Genomic DNA, 19,942 nt, shown 5'->3' with positions numbered 1-19,942 from the left:
GTTTGATCTTAGCAACATTCAGGAAAAGTTAAAATGTTGCTCTTATTTCATGCAGTTATGCTGATGTTCCACAGGCACTAATAAGATGGTATGATCAGAGTCTGTTTGTGCTCCCATAAGGAAAATAGAAATGAATGTCGTGTATTAAATGGCATGCTTACTGAATTGCTACGGTACTTATCTAAGAAAAGTGAAATGCATTTTAAAAGGAACTAGTGTTCATGTACTCTTAAATAATACTCAAAAATTACTTTTTTTTTTTTTTTTAAATATGATAGCTAGATTTTTTTTCCTTTAAACACTTGATTTGGTTGGTCCATGCAAAATCCCCCATGAACAGTAGCTTTGCCTTCCTTCTATAACGCAGAAAAACAATGGGAGTTTGAACGAACTTTGTTCTTTTATGGACTGCTGATATAAGTGCTAAATGTTTGGAAGCAGCAAAAGGTCTAAGAGTTTCAATCTAATCTCATGCACTAATCTCTGATCAGAATTACTGCTACCAGATAAAGGTACCTAATTCCCAGTTTATAGAAGTTAATGAAAAAAAAAAAAAAAATTCTTGAGGGCTGTAGGCAGGGCTGCAACAGAGTCAACCTTCCATTGCAGAGACCAGTGTTTTAGCACCAGAAACTTTTGCTTCAGTCAGTGCTTAGGACTCCTAATGCAGATCGTTGCGGGCTAACATCAACTGTTCCTATGGAAACCACAAACAGTTTAATTTAGTTGCATTTTTTGTTTCATTTAATGATCAGAGCAGAAACTAGAAAGGGAAGTGACTTTGCTCTTGGTGTACTTCAAACAGAAAATAGAACTATTTGGGGGCCTTTGGTATAGGTTTGCCATATCTTGACTGACACAGCTTAAAAGCCAAGCATTATTGCAACGTTGAAACAAAAAGATCCCATTCTAAGCACCAGCAATGTCTCAAGTGCCTTCACCACGGGCACAAATTAATCCGTTACTGCCAGAGAACGCATAGTATTCAAATGGCAATGCTAAACGACATTATCAATAGGTCGTAATCTAACATCTATTAATTACGCTTTATTGTCATTCACACCTAATATGATATTTGTTCATTTCTGTTGTTGTTCTTTCAATTGCTTTGTCAGGTTTATTCTAATTCAGGTAACTTAAAGGTCAGTAAGAATTATAGGTAATAGGGGAAAGCTTTTTGACCAAATTCTCTATCGTGGAAAGAAAAGCTCTTCTTTCAATAATCAGTTGAAGCAGTTATTGTTTTAAAACAGAATGAAGTACTGTGTAAAACAGGCACATAATTATTTTAGTTTTAAAACCTTTTATTTCAGATAAAGCATGCTGCTATATACAGAAAAAAATGTGGGTCAAAGCAAGAGCAATACAGAATGGGCAACATATTCCTTAAAACTTACATATTCCTTAAAACTTACAAGATGCTTTTAAAAACTTCAGTGTACGAGTAGTACTATATATTCTTCTCATTCCTAAATCACCTCTAGCAAAATGTCGTTTCCCCACAGATCCCGAGTGATCACAGCTATCTCTAGCTTTCACATAATGAGAAATTCAGGTTTCCAACAGAAAACTTACAGCAATGGTTTCAGCAAATGACTTCTACCGGTATAATATACTGAAGAAATATAACTTCACATTGCTAATATCTCATTTCAAACGGCATCATTCAACTATGCAAACTAAGTATGTTTTACATTTAGCAAAGTCTAGGCCAGGCTCAGTCAGTTTTTCTTTTCACCTTTCTTTCGCCTACTTAATTATCCTTACAGCAGTAAAATTCAGTAAAAGCCTCCTTCCTCTTCCTCCTAAAGAAATACTGTCAATAACTTCCCTCTCATTTTCTTCTAGAATTAAAGTCAAGAGAGTACAATAGGGATGTTTTCCTGTATACTGACATTACATTTGATACAGTAAAGGACAAAAGCTAATCTACTTTATAATGAAGAACATATAGAATAGAATCACAGAGTAGTTTGGGTGGGAAGGGACCTTTAAAGGTCGCCTAGTCCAACCCTCAACAACCCATGAACCGGGTTGTGTCATTATTTTTACTTTTGGTGACAGTGAATGGATACCAGGCTAACAACAGAAATCTACAGAAGACAGGCACTCAGAGAAAGGCCCTAGCAGTAAGTCGTTCCTGCGTGTGTGACACTCTTAGGCTCTAACTCAGGACAGCAGTTAATTTGTTACTGTAATTCTCTGTCTCGTGTATTTGCCTGCTAAATGCGGGCTTTTAACTTTTAACATTAAGGATTTGCGCCGATAGGCCGTGATGCCAGTTGCGCAATTTGGCAAAGCGTGGGCTGTTACGTTCCGTTTCAAACCTTTCCCTGTGGCATGAAGAAAGAGAGAGAGAGAGAGACAGAGACAGAGAGAGAGAGACACAGAGAAGAAAGAAAGGAGGGAGAAAGAAAGGGGTTAGGGACCATGGCTACCACTCCCCTGCCTCATAACTAGGGCAATGGCAATTTATTTGGATTTTTTTCCTCAGCTTTCAAATCAGTGCAAAGAAAGCTTGGATCCTTTTTGGACCATGTATGAACGGTTTTGCAGTTGTTCATTTCTGAGAAGTAACTTAATATAACTTCATGTTCTTTGACTTGTGCTTGGTATTACAGGGCTGCTTTTGCTAGAAAGGCAGTGTAATGCCATTGTTTTCCTGCCAGCAGATTCTCTCGGCTTTTCCCTCCCTCCCCCGCAACTGAGCGGCCAGTGAAAGTTAACTCCATACAAGAGCAAAATTAATGCAAATATTTTCCATTCTGTCATACCTAGGTCAGCCTATATATATATATATATATCTATCCTGCTGTCCTTCCCATAAGGATCATGAGCCACAGGTTTCAGCAGTACTTTTTCTATAGCTTTTCTCAACATGAGTGAGTGTAAATGTTGACATTTGCATAAATATTTCTGGTCATTTGTGTCAAAAAAGCAGACTAACAGGGGATTTTTCAAAGCACAGTCCTGTGAAGTATTGGCCACCTCCTGCTAACACCCCTAGCTACCTTTGACTGCAGACCGGGGCACTCGAGCAAGTTGTAAGCAATGTTCAGCACCTCTCAGGGTTTAATGTCTTCTGGATGTTCTATAGTTTAAATTCAGGTTTTTATAAATAAAAAGAGGAAGGAGGAAGATGTGGGATGAGAGCACAGTCAAGGAGAAGTATATCAAACAGAATGGAAAATAAAATGTTATTTGCAAAAAGTATTTGATTCATTGCAAGCAAGGTAATTTTCCCCTCGTTATTTATACCCAAAATGCAAGACAATTGTGTTAATGCAGCGGAACTTGAGAGTGAAACCAGCCAAACAGAGAAGAACAGACTGGGCTGGGTTTACTCCTCAGGCTGAGGAAAGTGCAAAACAATAAACAGTAAATGCCAACAAATTTGCTGATATTTCCAGATCTTCCGTTCCTAGTAACACAGTGTCATGCAAGTAACACTCCTAAAGGAGTCTTGATGTACGACTTCTCAAACCATCTTTTATGCTTTTAAGTAATTAAAAGATATCAAGTATTCCTAGCTGAAATGCTGAAACTTCTTGATGGCATTTTTTCAAGTTACATTGGAGCATACAGTGGGTCTTACATGAAATTTAAGAATTCCCTTACTGCTTTAAAGGTACACCCCTCCATTCAAGGAAAAGGTATTCAGAAACATCTGTTCAGCTTGAAATGGATACCATCTTTCCAGAAAAGATTCCGTAACAATCATCGCAACGGCAACGGAAAGTTTTCATAGCAAGTTGTAGTCTTATGTGTGCCTTCAAAATAGCACTAGCATGAGCAAAGGACAGCCATGCAATGCGCTCATTAAGGTTAAGTGAAAGGAATGTTCTGCCACCTGGAAACTCCCAAGCTTCGTGGGTTCTGTTCAGAGCATACGTCATGAAGTTGGAAGCAGCAATCTACAAGTGACTATTATGTAAAACAGTTCTGCCAACTATAAGCTACATGGTTGGTTTTCTTTTTTTTTTATTCCCCCCCCCCCCCAAGTGTTTAGAAGAAACCTGATCACCATTTCATGCAGTTCTTGCTGACTACACTGAAGAGCTAACACAAAGAGGCAAGAGAAAGCACCAGACAGAGAGAGCTCACAGCATGCCCTGAGGCCAAAATTCCCCACGCTGTGAAATCTCTGGCAGTTTAAGTTTTGGAACATGAAGGATTTTTCCAGAATGCCAGCACAGCATGGGAGTAACGCAACACTGAATCTGGCAAGGCTCAGATTCCGCAGTTCCATGGAAACCTTTTGCTTTCGGGAGCCCAGGAAGCCTTCCAGGTGGTCCCAAAATGTGGGCATGGAGAAAGGTGTGCTTGTACAGGCTGTCTGGAGTAGAAACTGAAGAGGAGTTTCTACTCCATCATCGTGCTGGAAGAGCGGAGCTAAAGTACCGATTCTGTGCATCTGACATAGGTCCTTCCATCCTGTACAAAATCAAGAGTGGCAGGAGCCTTGCCAGAAGATTGAACAGAAGGACTCCAATAGGCCCAAAAGAGTAGTATATGATGGATGCGTGCATAACCAGGGCTGTTGCTACCAAATCTGCAGTGGAGCGCGTGCAACGTTTGAGGTAGGTACCAAGCCACCCAGATGGGGCAAGCGCTATCGGTCAGGTAGGAAGGAGACCCCATTTCATTCCTTGCACCAGAGCTCACACCAGTTACGCTCTACCCATATAACTACCTAGTATATATTCCCTTCTGCCTCTGCTACCAATGAATGCCCTTAAACCTCTTTAGGTAAGACCGCTGTGCCTAAATATACTCATAACCATAACTGCCCTTGTGGGAAAAAAGGATAACACAGTGATACCTCAAAACTGCAGAAAATGTGCAAAGCACAGTGTATGTGGTCAGGTACTTTAAGTTAAACTGAACAGAACGTGCTCTTTACATATGTTGATGTGTTACTAGATAATTATTTTCAACGTATCTGATACCATGTTAAGTTTCCAATATCTAGTATTTTCCAAAGCCACAGACTACAGCTAGGAAGATTATTTCTTTAAAACAGCATATTACTTTCAGATGTGTATGGGGGACTTAAGTTCAGCACAACGCTTTAAATCCTATCATAATAAGGATTTGGATGTGTGCTATTACATCAAAACAGATAATGCACCATATATTTAATAAGCATTAGGCTTGCATGTTTGAGCGAAGAAATAAATTCGTGAGGGATGTGATGTCAAGCCTGATGTTCAGGCACCTAGCCATGAACTGCGGTGAACTGCAACGGAAGGTTTATAGCAACCATAAACTGAAAGTATACTTATTATATTTTCACAGGGAAGATGACAGACATCTTTCTCACTGATTCAACATTTGTAACTTGCACTGTGATCAAAAGCTCAAAACCTTTATGGAAGCCACATGGCAGTAAAAAAAAAATAGAAAAAAAAAAAAAAGAGAAAGTGGATTGAGTATCAAACACATCATAAACCCAGCCAGCAGCTTAGAGGAGCTAATATGATACAGGGATTTGAAGTACGCAAACAGAAAATCAGGTTTGCATGCAGGATGCTCTGATTCAACTGCAGTTTTTAAGCTCAACATAAGAATCTCTAATAAATCTGTTTCCCGGCTGTGTAGGACAACATAACATGATGATAAGTTTTTAATTCCTTATTATATCTCTGAACATATCCACTTTTTCAGTGTTTTTGGTAGATCATACAAAACAAATACATTTATCCACTAGCAAAAGCAGTCCTGTGCTTCCATATTCTACAAATTTGGGTTGTATTTATTCCAAACAAGAGATAAGTAAATGGTTCTGGATACGGATGGAAACAACTCCTTTACTGTATTGTTTCAGGAGAATCAAACGTCAATCACAGGGTCATCCAAATAAATTGCTCACAAATTTCTGTGCTATCACAACATTATATATTTTCATCCAGTTACACAATCAAGTAGTTACACAGGGCTTGGCCTTAGGAACTCATTGCATTCACACACCCAGTAAAGTACACAACAGTTGCATGTGCAGAGAGCTTTCAGATTTGAACACACACTTCAGGAATTCTGCACTCTCTTTCCTAAAAACATGCTGATTTGTTATCCTTTTCATTCAAATGCCTTTCACTGATAGCATTTTGATTTTAGTGATTTTTAAGTAAGTGTATTAGAATATTTTAAGACAAAAAGATAATAATGTGCGTTCATATTAATGCTGTTTTAAAACATCATTTGGTTATCAGCAAGGAGAAAGCCATATTTTTCACAGGGAGTTGCCTACCTTGACCTCCTCAGGGCTTCTTCATCTGGATCTTGCACTGCAGGCAAAAAAATGTTTCAGTTAAAAAAGAAAGAAAGGAATTGGCTTTATGACAAAATTATAAGTTCTTTAGAAGTGTATCAAAAGCCTGTCACAAGGTCCATTCATGCTGACTTTGCAGCCATAGATTTTGTAAGAACAGCACAAAGAGGAGCAGTTCCCTAGAGCTAGGAAGAAGGATGTTAGTAGGAAAGTAGCAATTACAACTACTTTCTCATGCATTTATGAGCAATGTCTTGCAGCTGTAGGCAATGATTCTACAGAGAGGGCCTGCTGTTTTGTAGGAACGCATGAGAGGCAGCAGCAGATTCCTATCCCCTGATGTGGGAAAGGTCCCTGAACTTTCTTCTCTCTAGATCAGAAACAAGCTGTGCGGTTGGTACCCGGTGGTTAGAGAAACATTTCCATAGGCAACAAAGTTCAAGCTCCCGTGGCATTCATAGCCGATCTAGGTTTAGATAACAGGGCTGATTGATAGAGAGCCATAGGTTCAATACAAATGGTGATCCACAATTTTTTTTGACCTCGGGAAGTCACTTCTATGAAAGACTGTTACAAGAAATGTAAGTTGTTTATCTTTTTTTCAAATGAATGGACAGCTTTGCTAGGCTGCTGGAAAATGAAAGATTACATTGCAGAGATTTGATTTGTAAGTAAGAACTATGGGGTCCCCAATGCTCTTTTACTGTATAGTCTGTTATACTTTTATGGTGAGAGCCCTGGCAGATCAGAGAATTTTCATTGTAAAGCATAAGGCGAGATTGAACACTGTGGTGTCCTAGGTTACATCCAGGGTTCTCAGACATGAGTCTTCCTTGGGTATCAGTTGTTAATGCTGGGGTAAGAAAATAAGGACATGAATCTAAAATCAAGACGAAGGGGATGTTTTCTTATTTGACTTACTGTACTCCGTTCCAGTCATCTGGGCAAGGATGCGGAAAGACCTAGACTGCAGATTGGCAGAGCGGCGACTCCAGTCTTCGGTTTCATCTTCAGGCTTGTTCTGAGTTTTAAGCACAGCCTGGTACACCGGAGAGGCACTGTCTACGTGAGGATCTTTAAGAGGCAGGGTGCTGCAATTCAGAAAGTGAAACGCTGTGAAACAGCACGTGGTAGCTTTCATCCTCTCTCTGGTCTTAGAGCTTCTCATCCAGAATAACAGCAATCCAAAACACGGCTTTGAAAATATCACTTTTTTGAAAAAATACATGGAGCAATTTTATGTGAATTAAGAATGTTATGGCTCATTCTGCCTTTGAAATGGCCTGTTATCATTCAGATCTGCATATTCAAGAGTGTGAAATGGCTTGGAAATATCTGTTCATGATTCCTCAGCCAATGCAGCCACAAGCTTACGGTGGGTAGAGTAATGCGTGGTGATAAAGGAGAGTATGCCAGGCAAACCCATTTATTTCTCTGAGAATTCTTGTCCCATATTATTTCTTACAAAAATGACTTCATGTTGATACTGTTTTATGTTATGTCTTATTACAGTGTCGGGCCAGTGTATTTTAAGGTTGCGATTAGAAATAAAAAACGTATTTCATTGTAAAAATAATGTGATGGGCCTTTATAGTTTTTTTCTAGAGATGATTATTCTTTGCCAAACTCTGAATTAAATTTCCAGCTGCCATAACTCCGGGTTCATTGTCTACTAAACATGTGAAGCATAAGAAGTCTAGACTTGCACTCAAGACTTGCATACATATTTTGTATCTGGAATCTTTAACAGCAGAATGTATCTGAGGGTCTTACGGCATCTCTAATCATCTTGCAAAGGGATATATCCAGGAAGAAACTTCCCATTTTGCACACCTGAAGTCAAAGCTACAAAGCTCTGTAGCACAAATGAGGTAACCTCTCTTTGATTTATGATGCAAGCTAGAAACAGACTTAGTAACTTAATAGCGTTTTTTTTTTCCCTGCGAAAATAACTTATGCATAGCCTACAGTTAAAATTAAATATTAACAGAGCTGCAGAAATATACACTGAGGGGATGATGTGTGCTTGGAGTAACTTGGCTCCATGACTTCTCTAAATACGACGTCTATTTTTGAAGCAAGTGATTTATTGTAACAGCTTTAACATGCTATTCCATATAAAGCTTTGCAGGCAGCATGCTCAACTTCATGAAAATTGAGAAATGGCTCTGTTAAAAGTTAGGGGCCATTTGGTCCAACTAAGTCCCTGCCATAAAGTTCTGGGAGATGTCACCTGCTATAAAAGTTGCTTCCTTGGTGCAGGCTCAAAGTTAGTGTTCCCTAAGATACCGCTGTGCAAGGAAAATCTACAGAGAAGTTGGGTTTGTGATTTGAAAGCCCGCGAGGAATCATGAAAAAGCCAAGAAGCATGTCTGATGTCCCACCTACAGCAATAACATACTCTGTAATAAAAATATTACCAGGTAGTGCCTTAAATATCCCTGTTTTCCAGCTGATAGACTCCTCTTCTTCGGCAATGCATAATATATGCTGTTTTAATGGATTTGCACCTAACAACAGCATGGGATGTCTTCTTCAAGTAGGATGTGTGCTTATATATGTTACGGACCCAAAAGCACCCCATCTCTTTAAGATTTTTTTTTTTTATTAGAAGAGTATTTATATTCCTCATAACTCCCAGTATATGCAAACTTCTCACTTTCTTGAGGACCCAGCAGGGTACAAAACCCAGCTACTTTTCTTTTATATGTTTCAGTACGATCACCTGCGTGATGGAGCATAGCTTAGAAAAAAACCTGACTCTTCAGTTTAAGCTCTGCCACAAAACTTAAAAGTTACATAAAAAAGTCTCTCAGCGTGGAAGATACCCTGTAGGAGGAAGCAGCGTTTTCCAGCTCCTTTTTTAGCTCGTTTCCTAGACCACTGTCTTTACAATATCGAAACACTAGCAGGTATGGAAGGCATAATTGGTTATTTTGGGAAGGGTGTGCCATCAGCAGCTTCCACTAGTGTTGCTCCTACGTGCGCCATGGGTCAAATCAGTGCCGCCTTCTTCAGATGGAAGATGGGCGAGAGAGTAGTAGTCTTCCTCTTGTGGCCCTTCATACAGAGCAGAAGGGCTTGCTGCGGCAGGGGCGTGAGCGCAGCAGCGAGGTCTGCCTTCTGCTGACTTCGGGCAGAAACAGTCTTTCTATGGAACAGAGAGGCTCTGCAATACCAAAAGTCAGTCAGCAACCCCCTTGTGACCATTCACTTCTCACTCCTGGCTACTGCTGACAAGTTCTGCCACTGTAAAGGGTCCAGTAAGATTTCCCCCAAAGATGACCCCATTTTCAAGTTCCCAGAGGCACTTCAGGCCTACGCCTTGGTACTGACTAAGCACACGGTACCTTGCCCTGTAGTACTGCCGTAGGTGACTGCCTGGTTCTGGCCAACAGTTAACTTTACATCCCCAGGCTTACTTTTTAATCCTGCTGAAGCTTAAAAAACTGCTGTATGTGACAGCAAATTTCACAGCTGCAGACTGTCGTAGACTAGATAATAAACCACTGAACAGACAGTACTGCTGATTTCAGTCATGGACTACTGTGGCAACAGCGGTGTGCAAGTCACAGTTCAAATTCCTTTGTTTAAATCCTCTGGCTGAAATGCTTTGTTCTTATATTATGACCAATATACAAAAAAGCAGCTTAGAAGTGTATGTATAGATATGCCATTAGCTCAAAGGTAGTTAAAAAAACATTAGAGGCTGGACCACAAATTTCACAGTAGCATGTGTGGCATTAATATGACATATCAATATCCTTATGGTAGATGATTAAGGCAGGAAATGGAGCTTGGTGAATTAACCTTCCCTAGCAGAGTGAAACACACTCATATAAATTGAACTAAATTAATGAAATACATTGGGATATTTCCAACTCTGTCTTTAATGCAACAGGCCTTTTTCTTTTTTTAAAATCATAATTATATTGTAGATGCATAACTAGGACACATGAGCCACTCAGCATGGAAGTGTAAAAGAGAGTGCATCGCTGATTATGAGCATCTCATAAACCTAAATGTGACAGCTGATTCTTACAGACAGCCTAAAGATGCACATAACCATGTTAATACCCCTGTTATACCTCTTCTTAATTTAATTTTTTTCCATCTGGGTGTGTATGTGCAGAAATATCACGCGTCTTTAAGCATATTACTTTAAATTGATGTTACTGAAAAAGAATTCTTCCCAAATGGGTTAGAGCTTTTGAAGGTTTTTTATATTATAGCCTAAGGTATTTTAGCAGGATTCAATAAAAAATTGTCCCCCTTTTTCACATCATCATACAAGTCAGCCATTATTAACACTAAAACAAGCTTTAAAGACAGAAAACCTCTTTGAATAAGTAGCAATGTGATTTTTTTTTTTTCTTGGAGTTCATTGTGAAGTATGGTTTACCATGTGAATCACTCCCTGGAGTCGTTATTCAGATTTAAGTAGATAATAAGTAAAAACTTAGGAACACTGCAGTGTTCTACCCCTGATGTAGACATACAACAAAATATTGTGACTTTGGATAGTAGACTGATTCCAACTATTAAAAAAACCTCTAAGAGGTAAAAAAAGAAAAACCAACCCAACAAACAAACAGTGCATGCGGACTGGTAAATTATCCAGCCAAGCTGGCTCATTGTAGAGGGTATACGAGACTTTAGTTTGTACAGTCACATTATTGATTCTGCTACTAGCACCATTAGATCCTAATCCTGATAAAGTTGTTGGATTTATGTCTACTTACATGACTTGTGAATTTGGCTAAAACTGCATAATGAAATTTAGAAGAGGTCTGACAGAAATGTACTTGAAATGTACTGACCGCATGGTTTTACTGCAATCAACTCTTGGTTCTTGGTATATCAAAATCAATTAAAACAAAGCAACATAGAGTGAGAAAAGATATAAAGTCAGGGCATTCAAATTTTTCTACCTTGAAGTTCCAGCATGAAGTCTGAATAACTGCAGTATAAATAAGTTATATGCTTCCCTTTGTGTTTTCCATGGTGATCCATATGTGTGGGTTACTTTGCAAGTGACATGAGCCTGACTCTGATCTCACTGACAAATGGATTCTTATCTTAAGCCTGTCTAGTTTTCATCCCTGATAAAAGAAAGAAGCAGTGCTTCCAGCTACTGTTTGCCAAAAAGAACAGAAACCCTTTAGATCTGCAGTCTGAGTAAGCTTACCGTCTTACGTACACCTTGTGGCTTCAGGGCTTATCTCTAACATGAAATGAAAAGCCCAAAGAAGAGCGATTCAGAGCTGAGACCAAATTATAGGCAGAGACTTGAGACAAAATGAATCAGTACACAATTTGGTCTGCTTTCATATGACAAACTTCTCATACAAATATTTCTGCATTAAGCATAATCTTATCTCAGACTTGACCAACTAAGCAAACTAAAGACCGTCCTCCGTTTCCACTGCAAATTAAAGTTCAGAATATCACAGAGGTCAAAGCAACCCCTTAAGGAAATGAGTTACAGGTTTAATTGAATTAATATCAGTCAATGGGTAGGCCATTGTCATATCAGCACAAACCTTGCCTTTATACCTAGATTAAAAATGCTGTGTTAATTGTCATAAAACAATCTACTGAGAAAGTTGTTTTGTCACTAAGTGTTACGAGTTTAAAAAAAAGAAGTTACAAAACAGGCTGTAGCTCACAGCACAGTAGATTTAGCGAGTCCCCTGCACCTGACTGCACATAGGAACAGAAACATTAGCTCCTTCTGGGGCCAGGTGAGCGTTAGGCTTAGGAGTCACATCCTAAAATGAAGGAAAAGCTTAAATGGCAGTTTATATAGTGGATCTTGCAGAAAAAACTTTTTTTGCAACATTACAGGAGAGAACATAGTCATGGAGTTGTCTGCAAAGAATAATGTTCACTAGAATTGTTTGATACGAAAGTATTAATGGAAATAATCATCTCATTTCAAACACACCCATGCGATAGGTGGATTCCACGTTCAAAATGAGAAAAAAACTTAGAACAGCGGTTTTGCTAGTGGTATTTAACACAGCTGTTGCTGCTACTGGTGCAACGACTCAACAGTCTATGAAAATCTATTTTTTATTTTTTATCTATGTATCCATTCATTCAGCTCTTTTCAAGATGTACGTATATACTAATATAATTCATTACCACCTTATGGTTTATGATTCAAGCCTCTCTATTCAGATTCTACATGTTAAGACAAATCCCTAACCCCCCTGGGAAGTGTGCTGATCTTCCAGTTCTAGTTGCACCCTTTGGACTTCTCTCATCCAGTCTGGGCTTTTTAGAAAGGGCATTTTCCTCTCCCCACCACACTCTGTTTTGATCTCTTCCACAGGCAGGAAAAGATGATGATGTTTTCCAGCCCAGCAGAGCCGCTCCTGTGACTGGAACTGCATTTGAGAGATTCTTGTAGTGTGCCCTTTATAAAATGAAAAGGATCCACGTGCTCAGCAGTGAAACTTTATAATCATCTGATCATTTAAACGGGTAGAATTTTTAAACATTACTATTTGCATTATATAATGTTACAGCATTTAGTAGAAAATGCCAATATATCATAAAATGTCTGATATAATCCATGCCTACGAAAGATGTGAACCATTATAAAGACCACAGATAGAATGAACTTCTTTCATTGTACCTTGCTAATTGGAAATAGGAGTCTGCTTACACCTGTGGAGATTCACTGAGTCATGGTCAAAACCCACTAAAGGTATTGTTTGGGACCCGTCGTTAGGGAGAGTTGTGATGAACAACAATCATATCGGTGCAAAAAATTAGCGGGGAAAAAAAAGAATTAAAAAAAAAGCGAAAAGGCCAGTAAAAGGGAGCACAAGCAAATACATAAACCATCTACATTTTGAAAAGCCTGCAGCTAACATATTGAAAAGAAACTATGTTAAAGTGTGTTGCTATACCTGTATTTTGGTGTCGCCTGAAAAGAAGGGAAGTTTTATTTTGGGTAGGAAGATACCCAATGAGACAGAAACCTGGCTACATTCATCACACATGTAATTTCAGTTAAGTCGTAACAATTACGGATAAGTTTATCAGATAAGATTACCAGAAACATGCATTGGAAAAGCAAAATTATTAAAGATCAATGGATTTTGCCATAGTCCAAAGGATATGCGTAAGACACATGTACAGTATGTAAACTGGGGACAGGGATAATACAACACAACACTCCATTCTGAAGAATAAAACAGTAGCCAGTACTAAATAAATATTTTGCATTCTTCATGTATCAATAAAAATTCTGCCCCCCCTTTCGTGTTCTTTCTGAGTTCTGCATATAATACAGTGGTTATTGCAAAGCACGGTCATCGTAAATGAAAAGCCATCCAATATCATATACAGAGCACTAGATATATTTTCGTGCGGTTTACCAGTTCTAGGAAGAATACCAAAAAAGAAATGTTACATTTTCTACCTATCCATCCTTTTAACTTCAAAACGATGAAGTGCTTTTGAACACTATCTAGGGTTGATTTGTATTTTTCACATGTAAGATACTCCAGAAAAAAAGAGTCCAGGAAGAGTTGCCGTGTCATGCACGTCGGGACTGTTAGATGTATCATGCAGAGAAAGAGCATTCCACACAAGAAAATAATCTTACCTAGCAAATTCTCCACCCTGGGCTTGTGCCTGGCCTGCAATTGCATCCATGATAGCATCTTGGGAATACATGCTGATCGGGGTGTTATACTGGGCGTGAATTATAGTAGCCTTGCCGCCTAGGCCTTTCACCTCAATGGGTTTGTGTGTAGACAGGGCAGAGTCCTTCAGGACATTGGGGTTGAAACGCTCCGTGAACTCCGTGCTGGGTTACGCAAGAGTGAGGTTCGACAGGGAAGGGGGGGAAGAAAGGAGAAAGGCGTGACAGTTAAGTGAGAGAAAAAGCACCAACAGAGGAGCGTGCATGTCTGTTCATGGCATCTCACCACAACTATTTAGAAGGTTCCTGTGCTTTCTGTCTGGATTATTAATCATAGTGAAATTTAGTACTTGCACCTTTTAATCTTCAAAGCTTTCCTCACAAAGACTAAATTAATCTTCCCCAAATCTCTGTACAGCCAGCCATAAGTGTTGCTATAGCATGATAAATGCTTGGTCTCAGATCAAAATATCCTACATTGCAACCAACGGCACAACTGCAGTTGGAAGAGTAGCTGCCATATTTCCAGTGGCTCCATTTATGAGGAAGGATTTTTATTTCAGAAATTGAGCCATGAGCGGGTTAACTGAAGCTCCCGTTGCAACAGAACGAGTCAGTTTAATGTCAGACTTCAGCTAAAGAGCACCTGGCTTCCTTGTAGCACCTAGGTGTACATCGTTCTAGTCCTAGCGTTGGGACTGAGTATTGCCCAGAGTTTCAATGAGCAAGCTAAACCTCAGCTGTCAGTCGCTGAAGCAGCTGCTCTTCTCTAACCTACGGGAGATCAGCTGAATCTCTAGCCTGCTGTTCCTGTCCTGCCAGCAGCAGGAGGATGCCAGCAGTACAGATTCCGTACGCTCACCAAACTGGGCAAAACTGAGAATTCTGCCCTTTGGGAAAAAACGGATATTTCACAAAGGTTTCACTTTGAACTGAGCCCAAAAGCTGGAAAGGGATATAACTCCCCACCAAAGGAACTTCTGAAAAATGTAATCCTGTTTGATTGGAACAATTTTCCTTTTCAGTTTAAAACCATTACACCATAAATTTATCAGCTAATATTAAGTTTTTCCCTGAATTTCTTTCATGTGACTGAACAACAGCTTCTCTGGTTGGCAAGGGAACAATAGTGTGCCTGTCTGCCGTGGGTTAGCCCCAGAGGGTGAGTGTTAAAACCGAACCCTCAACCCGGCGTGGAGGAAAAAGGAAAATCAAGTAAAGCTGGCAGCCATCTGACTTAATCTTCCAGAGATTATCAAAGGTGATGTGCCACCTCTGAACCCAGCCAGGGGATTCCACTGTGTTTTCAGCCTTTTGTTTGGTGGGATGCCCTGACTGAAGACGGACAGTGAGAGAGAGACAGTCACACGTCATTCAAAATACTTGATAGAACATTAACAGACACATGCTCAAGGAACGGAGACATAAATATGCGCATGCTGTATTACAGCCGCAGCCTTACACACACATCAACATTTTCAGGGAGGGAACTGGGAAGCCGCATTATGCATTCAAAAAGTGAAAATCATCTTTTTACAAGACATTTTCCGTTTAAAATATCTCTCCATTAACTTTTCATCAGCTCTGACAATACTATTATTAACTGGCATCATCTGTTGAAGGGTGATGTGCAGAGACGTGCAGGTTGCTATACTCTTGACTTTTCAGCATGCACATGCCTTACTTTAACAATGGTATCTCTTTTCTTTGTAATACGCTGAACGATCACACGATAATTATGAACACACAGGTCTTCGAGATCTTGAATTTAGTGTTCTCTTTCCCCCGCAGTTAAAAGTATTGAAGAGATTCTAAACCCAAGATCTGAGAAGACTGTGTGAATGAAAAGACGGAGGTTAAATACGCCACTTTTAAAGAATAAAGTTCAAAGCAATTGGTTTCCAGAATCAATTACAAAAATAAAAGCTAGTAATCTTAGAAGAGCCTAAACTTCCCTAACCGTAGCAGCAGCAGTGATTTAGGCTTTCACTTGTGGTATTTAAACAGTTTCAGTGACTTCTTCCAAGAAGTTTTAGTCACATTACACATACCGAGGCAAAACTTTCACTGAAGTTAACAGGATTCCCATAAAAATAAGAGAACAGGGTACAGATTTTCAACTGCAGAGTTTTCTTTGTAACTCTGGAAGTAAACAGAAGATATTAGTGCTTGTAAGGGGTGCTGTGCTCTAGGACAAAGTGGCAGAGGCAGGACCCTAGAGACAGCTGGAGCACCTCTGCAAAATGAATGGGATTTCTCTACCAAGCTGGAAAAGGATCAGGAAACATAAATCCCAAAGCAAACAAGATTAAAAGCATCCCTATAATGTGACTTCTGCTTTCTAAGACAATTGTAACACAATAATTATCAATGTAAATTGGCTAGCGTTTCATCACTCCAAAGGAGTTACATCATTTACATGAAATCACACCCACACCTCATTAAAATCAACAGAGAATGCCACATCAGTGTAAATGATATGCCTTCAATATTATTTCAACTTCATGCATTCTACTGCTTCCAACCTTCTCTTGTCAGTTTAAATTTGACATTTAACTAATATAATTATTTATTTTACGCTGAATTTAACCCAGTCCCTCCAGCAATTTCTGGACAACGCTCAGGTCAGAGACAGAAAGTGGGAATTTAGAGACAATCCTCTGCCCTTAGAAAACTGAAGATCAAAGCTGGGGACTCTGTGAACTTTCCTCAATAAAGCAGATCAATCATGTTTTCAAATCAATAGTTGCTTCTCGTTTGGGCAATATACTTACTTAGGTAAATTGCTTTTTATATCTTTTCCATATCAGTATCTCATACCAACCTAAATTTGAATTTTAGTGGAGTGGGACTTTGGAAATTAATTTAGTGTTGAGGCTAAAAATACATCGCTAATAATACATTAAAAAAGGCTCAGATTAGGCTCCCCAAATCCTGAAGGCACGAAGATTACTTAAAGAGTTAGGAGGAATGAAACCCAGACTATAGAGATGAAAACATCTGAAAGCATTTACGAGAACTGAGCAAGCTCAGACGCTAACTCCATTTACAGCATTAGAACATCACCAAGAAATGCCGAACATGTGGCGTGCTTAGAAGGGAGCACCACTGGACACCAGCGGCAGCCTGTGACACTTGTCATACCAGTAAGATTTTTTAAAAAAATATTTCCACTTGCAAGCAGACACAGCAGGAACACAAGGGATCATGCTGCCCCAGAAAACAAATCTTCACACATAGAGCGTAACACGAATACTTGGCACTATATGGAAGTGATACTAACTTGGCAGCGGTGTTGGTTATGACCTAAAAGAAGAGAAAGAGAACAAACAACATCAAAACCAACCAAACAGAAAAAGTCAATAGTTTTTAGAGTGCAAAGGGCAAAAGGTATTTACAAAAGCTTACTAAAGCTTTTTCCAGACCATCTACAAATAAGAACAAAAAGTAAACGTATGCCTGAAAACCCCAACGTGATTAAGACAGGAAAAACTGTAGGGATTATAATTGATCCGCTAGGACTTAGTACGGTACCATGGCATTTTGGCTGACCCTTGAACATGACTTTATTGCTGTGCATCCCTAAAAGTACTATTGTCAAAGTGTATGGGGGGGAGTGGAGGGAAGAAAGAAGCATTTGCAGAGTATATTCTCATCTGAAAATAGCAAATGAGTGGTAGAGATTATATTCTTCCCTCAGATACTAAATATTCAGGGATGAAGTCTGTTCTCCTCAGGCTGCCCTCACAGTTGGTATTGCAAGATTGATTTTTTGGTCTTTTACATGCTGGAGAATATCCAAAGAATATATTGGTAGATGCTTTAAATCTAAAACTAAGGAAAATGCCTTTGTATTTAACAACTATTGGCCTAAATCTGACTGTACCTACATTATGCCAACAGCGGTGTAAGCCAATTAATTTCAGAATAGTCATTCCTAATTTATTCCATGTGAAATGAAGCAAGTCTGTGCATTATGTGTTTTTTTTGGATATCCATATCAGGATATTTTATTCCATCTGGTATGTACACAGTATGAAAAAACATATGTTCATGCTACATCCTGCTTCGCTGCATAAACAAGAAGTGATGGTGACTTGCACAGTAATTCCAAAGAAACACAATACAAAACTCAACGTAGACCTTATGCGGGCCAAAGCTGGGAGTGATGGACAGATAGTGTGCTCAGACTGTAATATTATATTATTTGCTAATAACTCTCTCTGTTGGTTGCACGAATAGCATTAATGGGCTATGACATTTATTTTAACTTACTTCTTTCAAAGCTTAGAATACCCATATTTTGCTCTTATAATCTTGGGTGAAGAGTAATTCATCGTATTTTGCGCAAAATAAAAAGGAAGGGAGTCCAGGATCGGCTAATAACATTTCTTCTTATTGAGCTGCACAGAATGTTGTTGCCAGAACTGGGCACTGAACCCTCCTACTTGCTGCTGTAACATTTCTGGATCTGGGATTGATACAAAATACGGGACAGCAACGTTATACTGTTAGAGTGACATTCAAAGTGGATTTGTCTCCTGCTTTTGCCTTGCAGAACCTTTGATATTACTGCTTCTTTTTACATACAGTCCTTTTGCACTGGCTCATTCAGCTGCCTTTTTCGTGATCAAAAACATCTAATGAGCCAAAGCTGCAGTAAAGGCTTTGCACTTCTGCATTTCCATGAAAAAGCAATCACAGATCACCTTCTGCAGTTGCTGTTCTTCAGACTCTTGGATTCGAGAATATTCTTCTAACTTTATAAACCCTACATTAAGCCAAATATATCAGTCTGTTACAGGAACCGGTAGAGATATATTAGGAACAAGCTGCAGCCTGTAAGCACATCAGTGATCTTATATCCTTTTTAGGTACGTGCAGGACAGCTGGGCACTCATTTACAATGAAACGTAGTGTAACAGTATCATTTTCTGAAATGGACTCTGATGCCTGCTTTAATCTTCTAATCCAGGCCTCTGCCTTACATATAATATTTTAAAGGCAGAACTACTGTCCCTAAAATGCACCTTAATTAGAGGAATCGCTTGTTTGCATATAAAAATATGTTCAAAGATAAAAATCATTATGTGCACACACTAAGAGCAGCTCAACAGCCACATGTCTCAGTAAAGATTTTTTAGATGTGAAAAGGCTACTATAGCTCCCTTCAAAAAGAGTAAAGCTTTACTTCTCCTTATGTTTAGTATGTGATGAGGAAATTCTCTCCGGTTCAGAGCCACACATTGTTTTAGCTTGACTCTAAATACAGACGCGTATGAAACACCCAACTTGCTGCTCACAGAGGTCACGCAGTAAGAAGCGAGTAACCCAAGCCACCTGGCACGTACGTGTGGGACAGGTATTTACTGCCCTTGACCTACAATGTGAAAAATAACTTACACTGGAATGAAAGAGAGCCACATGTTACAAGCTATGACTCACTCTTCGTATTTATTAATACTCCCCTTTCCAGAGCTTTCAGCACATCAAGTTCCACACTCTTAACAGGCCATCTCTATTTTTCACCCTGGGCCAGGGCGATAAAGCTTTAATGTAAAAGTCTATCAGAGAAACCAATGTTTTGTTATTCTTCACAGATCAAGGAAATAATCTCAAAAATGAATTTTAGCTTTCTGATAGGATTTTCCAAAGGGTTTAGCTAAACCTCTAACAGCAATTCACACAATTAAGTTTAAATGATTTGGTGGAAAAGACACCAAATTGAAATATGAAATATACCTTAAGATCAACCCCCAAACCTGAATTTTCTCACAGCTTTTACTATACTGCTAAATGCACGTTCATAAATGTGTAATAAATTCACAGTTTTGGAGCACCGTAATTTCACAATTTTCACGTAGCATCTCGTGTTGTACTATATGATAAGAATGTCCACAAAGTCCGGAGCTGACTTTGCAGAGCTCACAGTGCTTTCCTTGTGCACTCTTTCACATATATCCACAATGAGATCGAGACTATCATGGATGATACCAAGTCCCAAGGAAGTT

At 39.1% G+C, this 19,942-nt stretch overlaps 1 protein-coding gene and 1 long non-coding RNA gene across 13 annotated transcripts in view; one reads left to right on the top strand and one right to left on the bottom strand.

The window, feature by feature from the left end:
- The window catches only part of LOC148054779 (uncharacterized), a 61,994-nt gene extending 56,075 nt beyond the window's left edge, over nt 1-5,919 (top strand). Inside the window, exon 4 of the long non-coding RNA XR_015706908.1 lies at nt 3,629-5,919. This is a non-coding gene — a long non-coding RNA (uncharacterized LOC148054779). The remainder of the gene's footprint in view (nt 1-3,628) is intronic.
- LDB3 (LIM domain binding 3) overlaps nt 1-19,942 on the bottom strand; it is a 132,653-nt gene that overhangs the window by 46,400 nt on the left and 66,311 nt on the right. For 9 of the 12 annotated variants that reach the window (XM_087767602.1, XM_087767601.1, XM_087767600.1 and 6 more), the window contains 2 exons: nt 7,193-7,362; nt 6,251-6,287 (listed from right to left, as the gene is read on the bottom strand). In XM_087767602.1, the coding sequence (XP_087623728.1) occupies nt 6,251-6,287; nt 7,193-7,362 (207 nt within the window). Of the gene's footprint in view, nt 1-1,283; nt 2,334-6,250; nt 6,288-7,192; nt 7,363-13,892; nt 14,097-17,214; nt 17,238-19,942 lie in introns of those variants that run through there. The other 3 variants (XM_009465952.2, XM_087767611.1, XM_087767607.1) reach the window with 3 other exon arrangements.

This window comes from Nipponia nippon, unplaced genomic scaffold (assembly GCF_047370975.1).
Source record: "Nipponia nippon isolate SJK-2023a ecotype South Korea unplaced genomic scaffold, ASM4737097v1 scaffold_3, whole genome shotgun sequence".
In the NCBI taxonomy this organism is placed as follows: domain Eukaryota; kingdom Metazoa; phylum Chordata; class Aves; order Pelecaniformes; family Threskiornithidae; genus Nipponia; species Nipponia nippon.
This window is presented reverse-complemented; position numbering and strand designations above follow the sequence as displayed.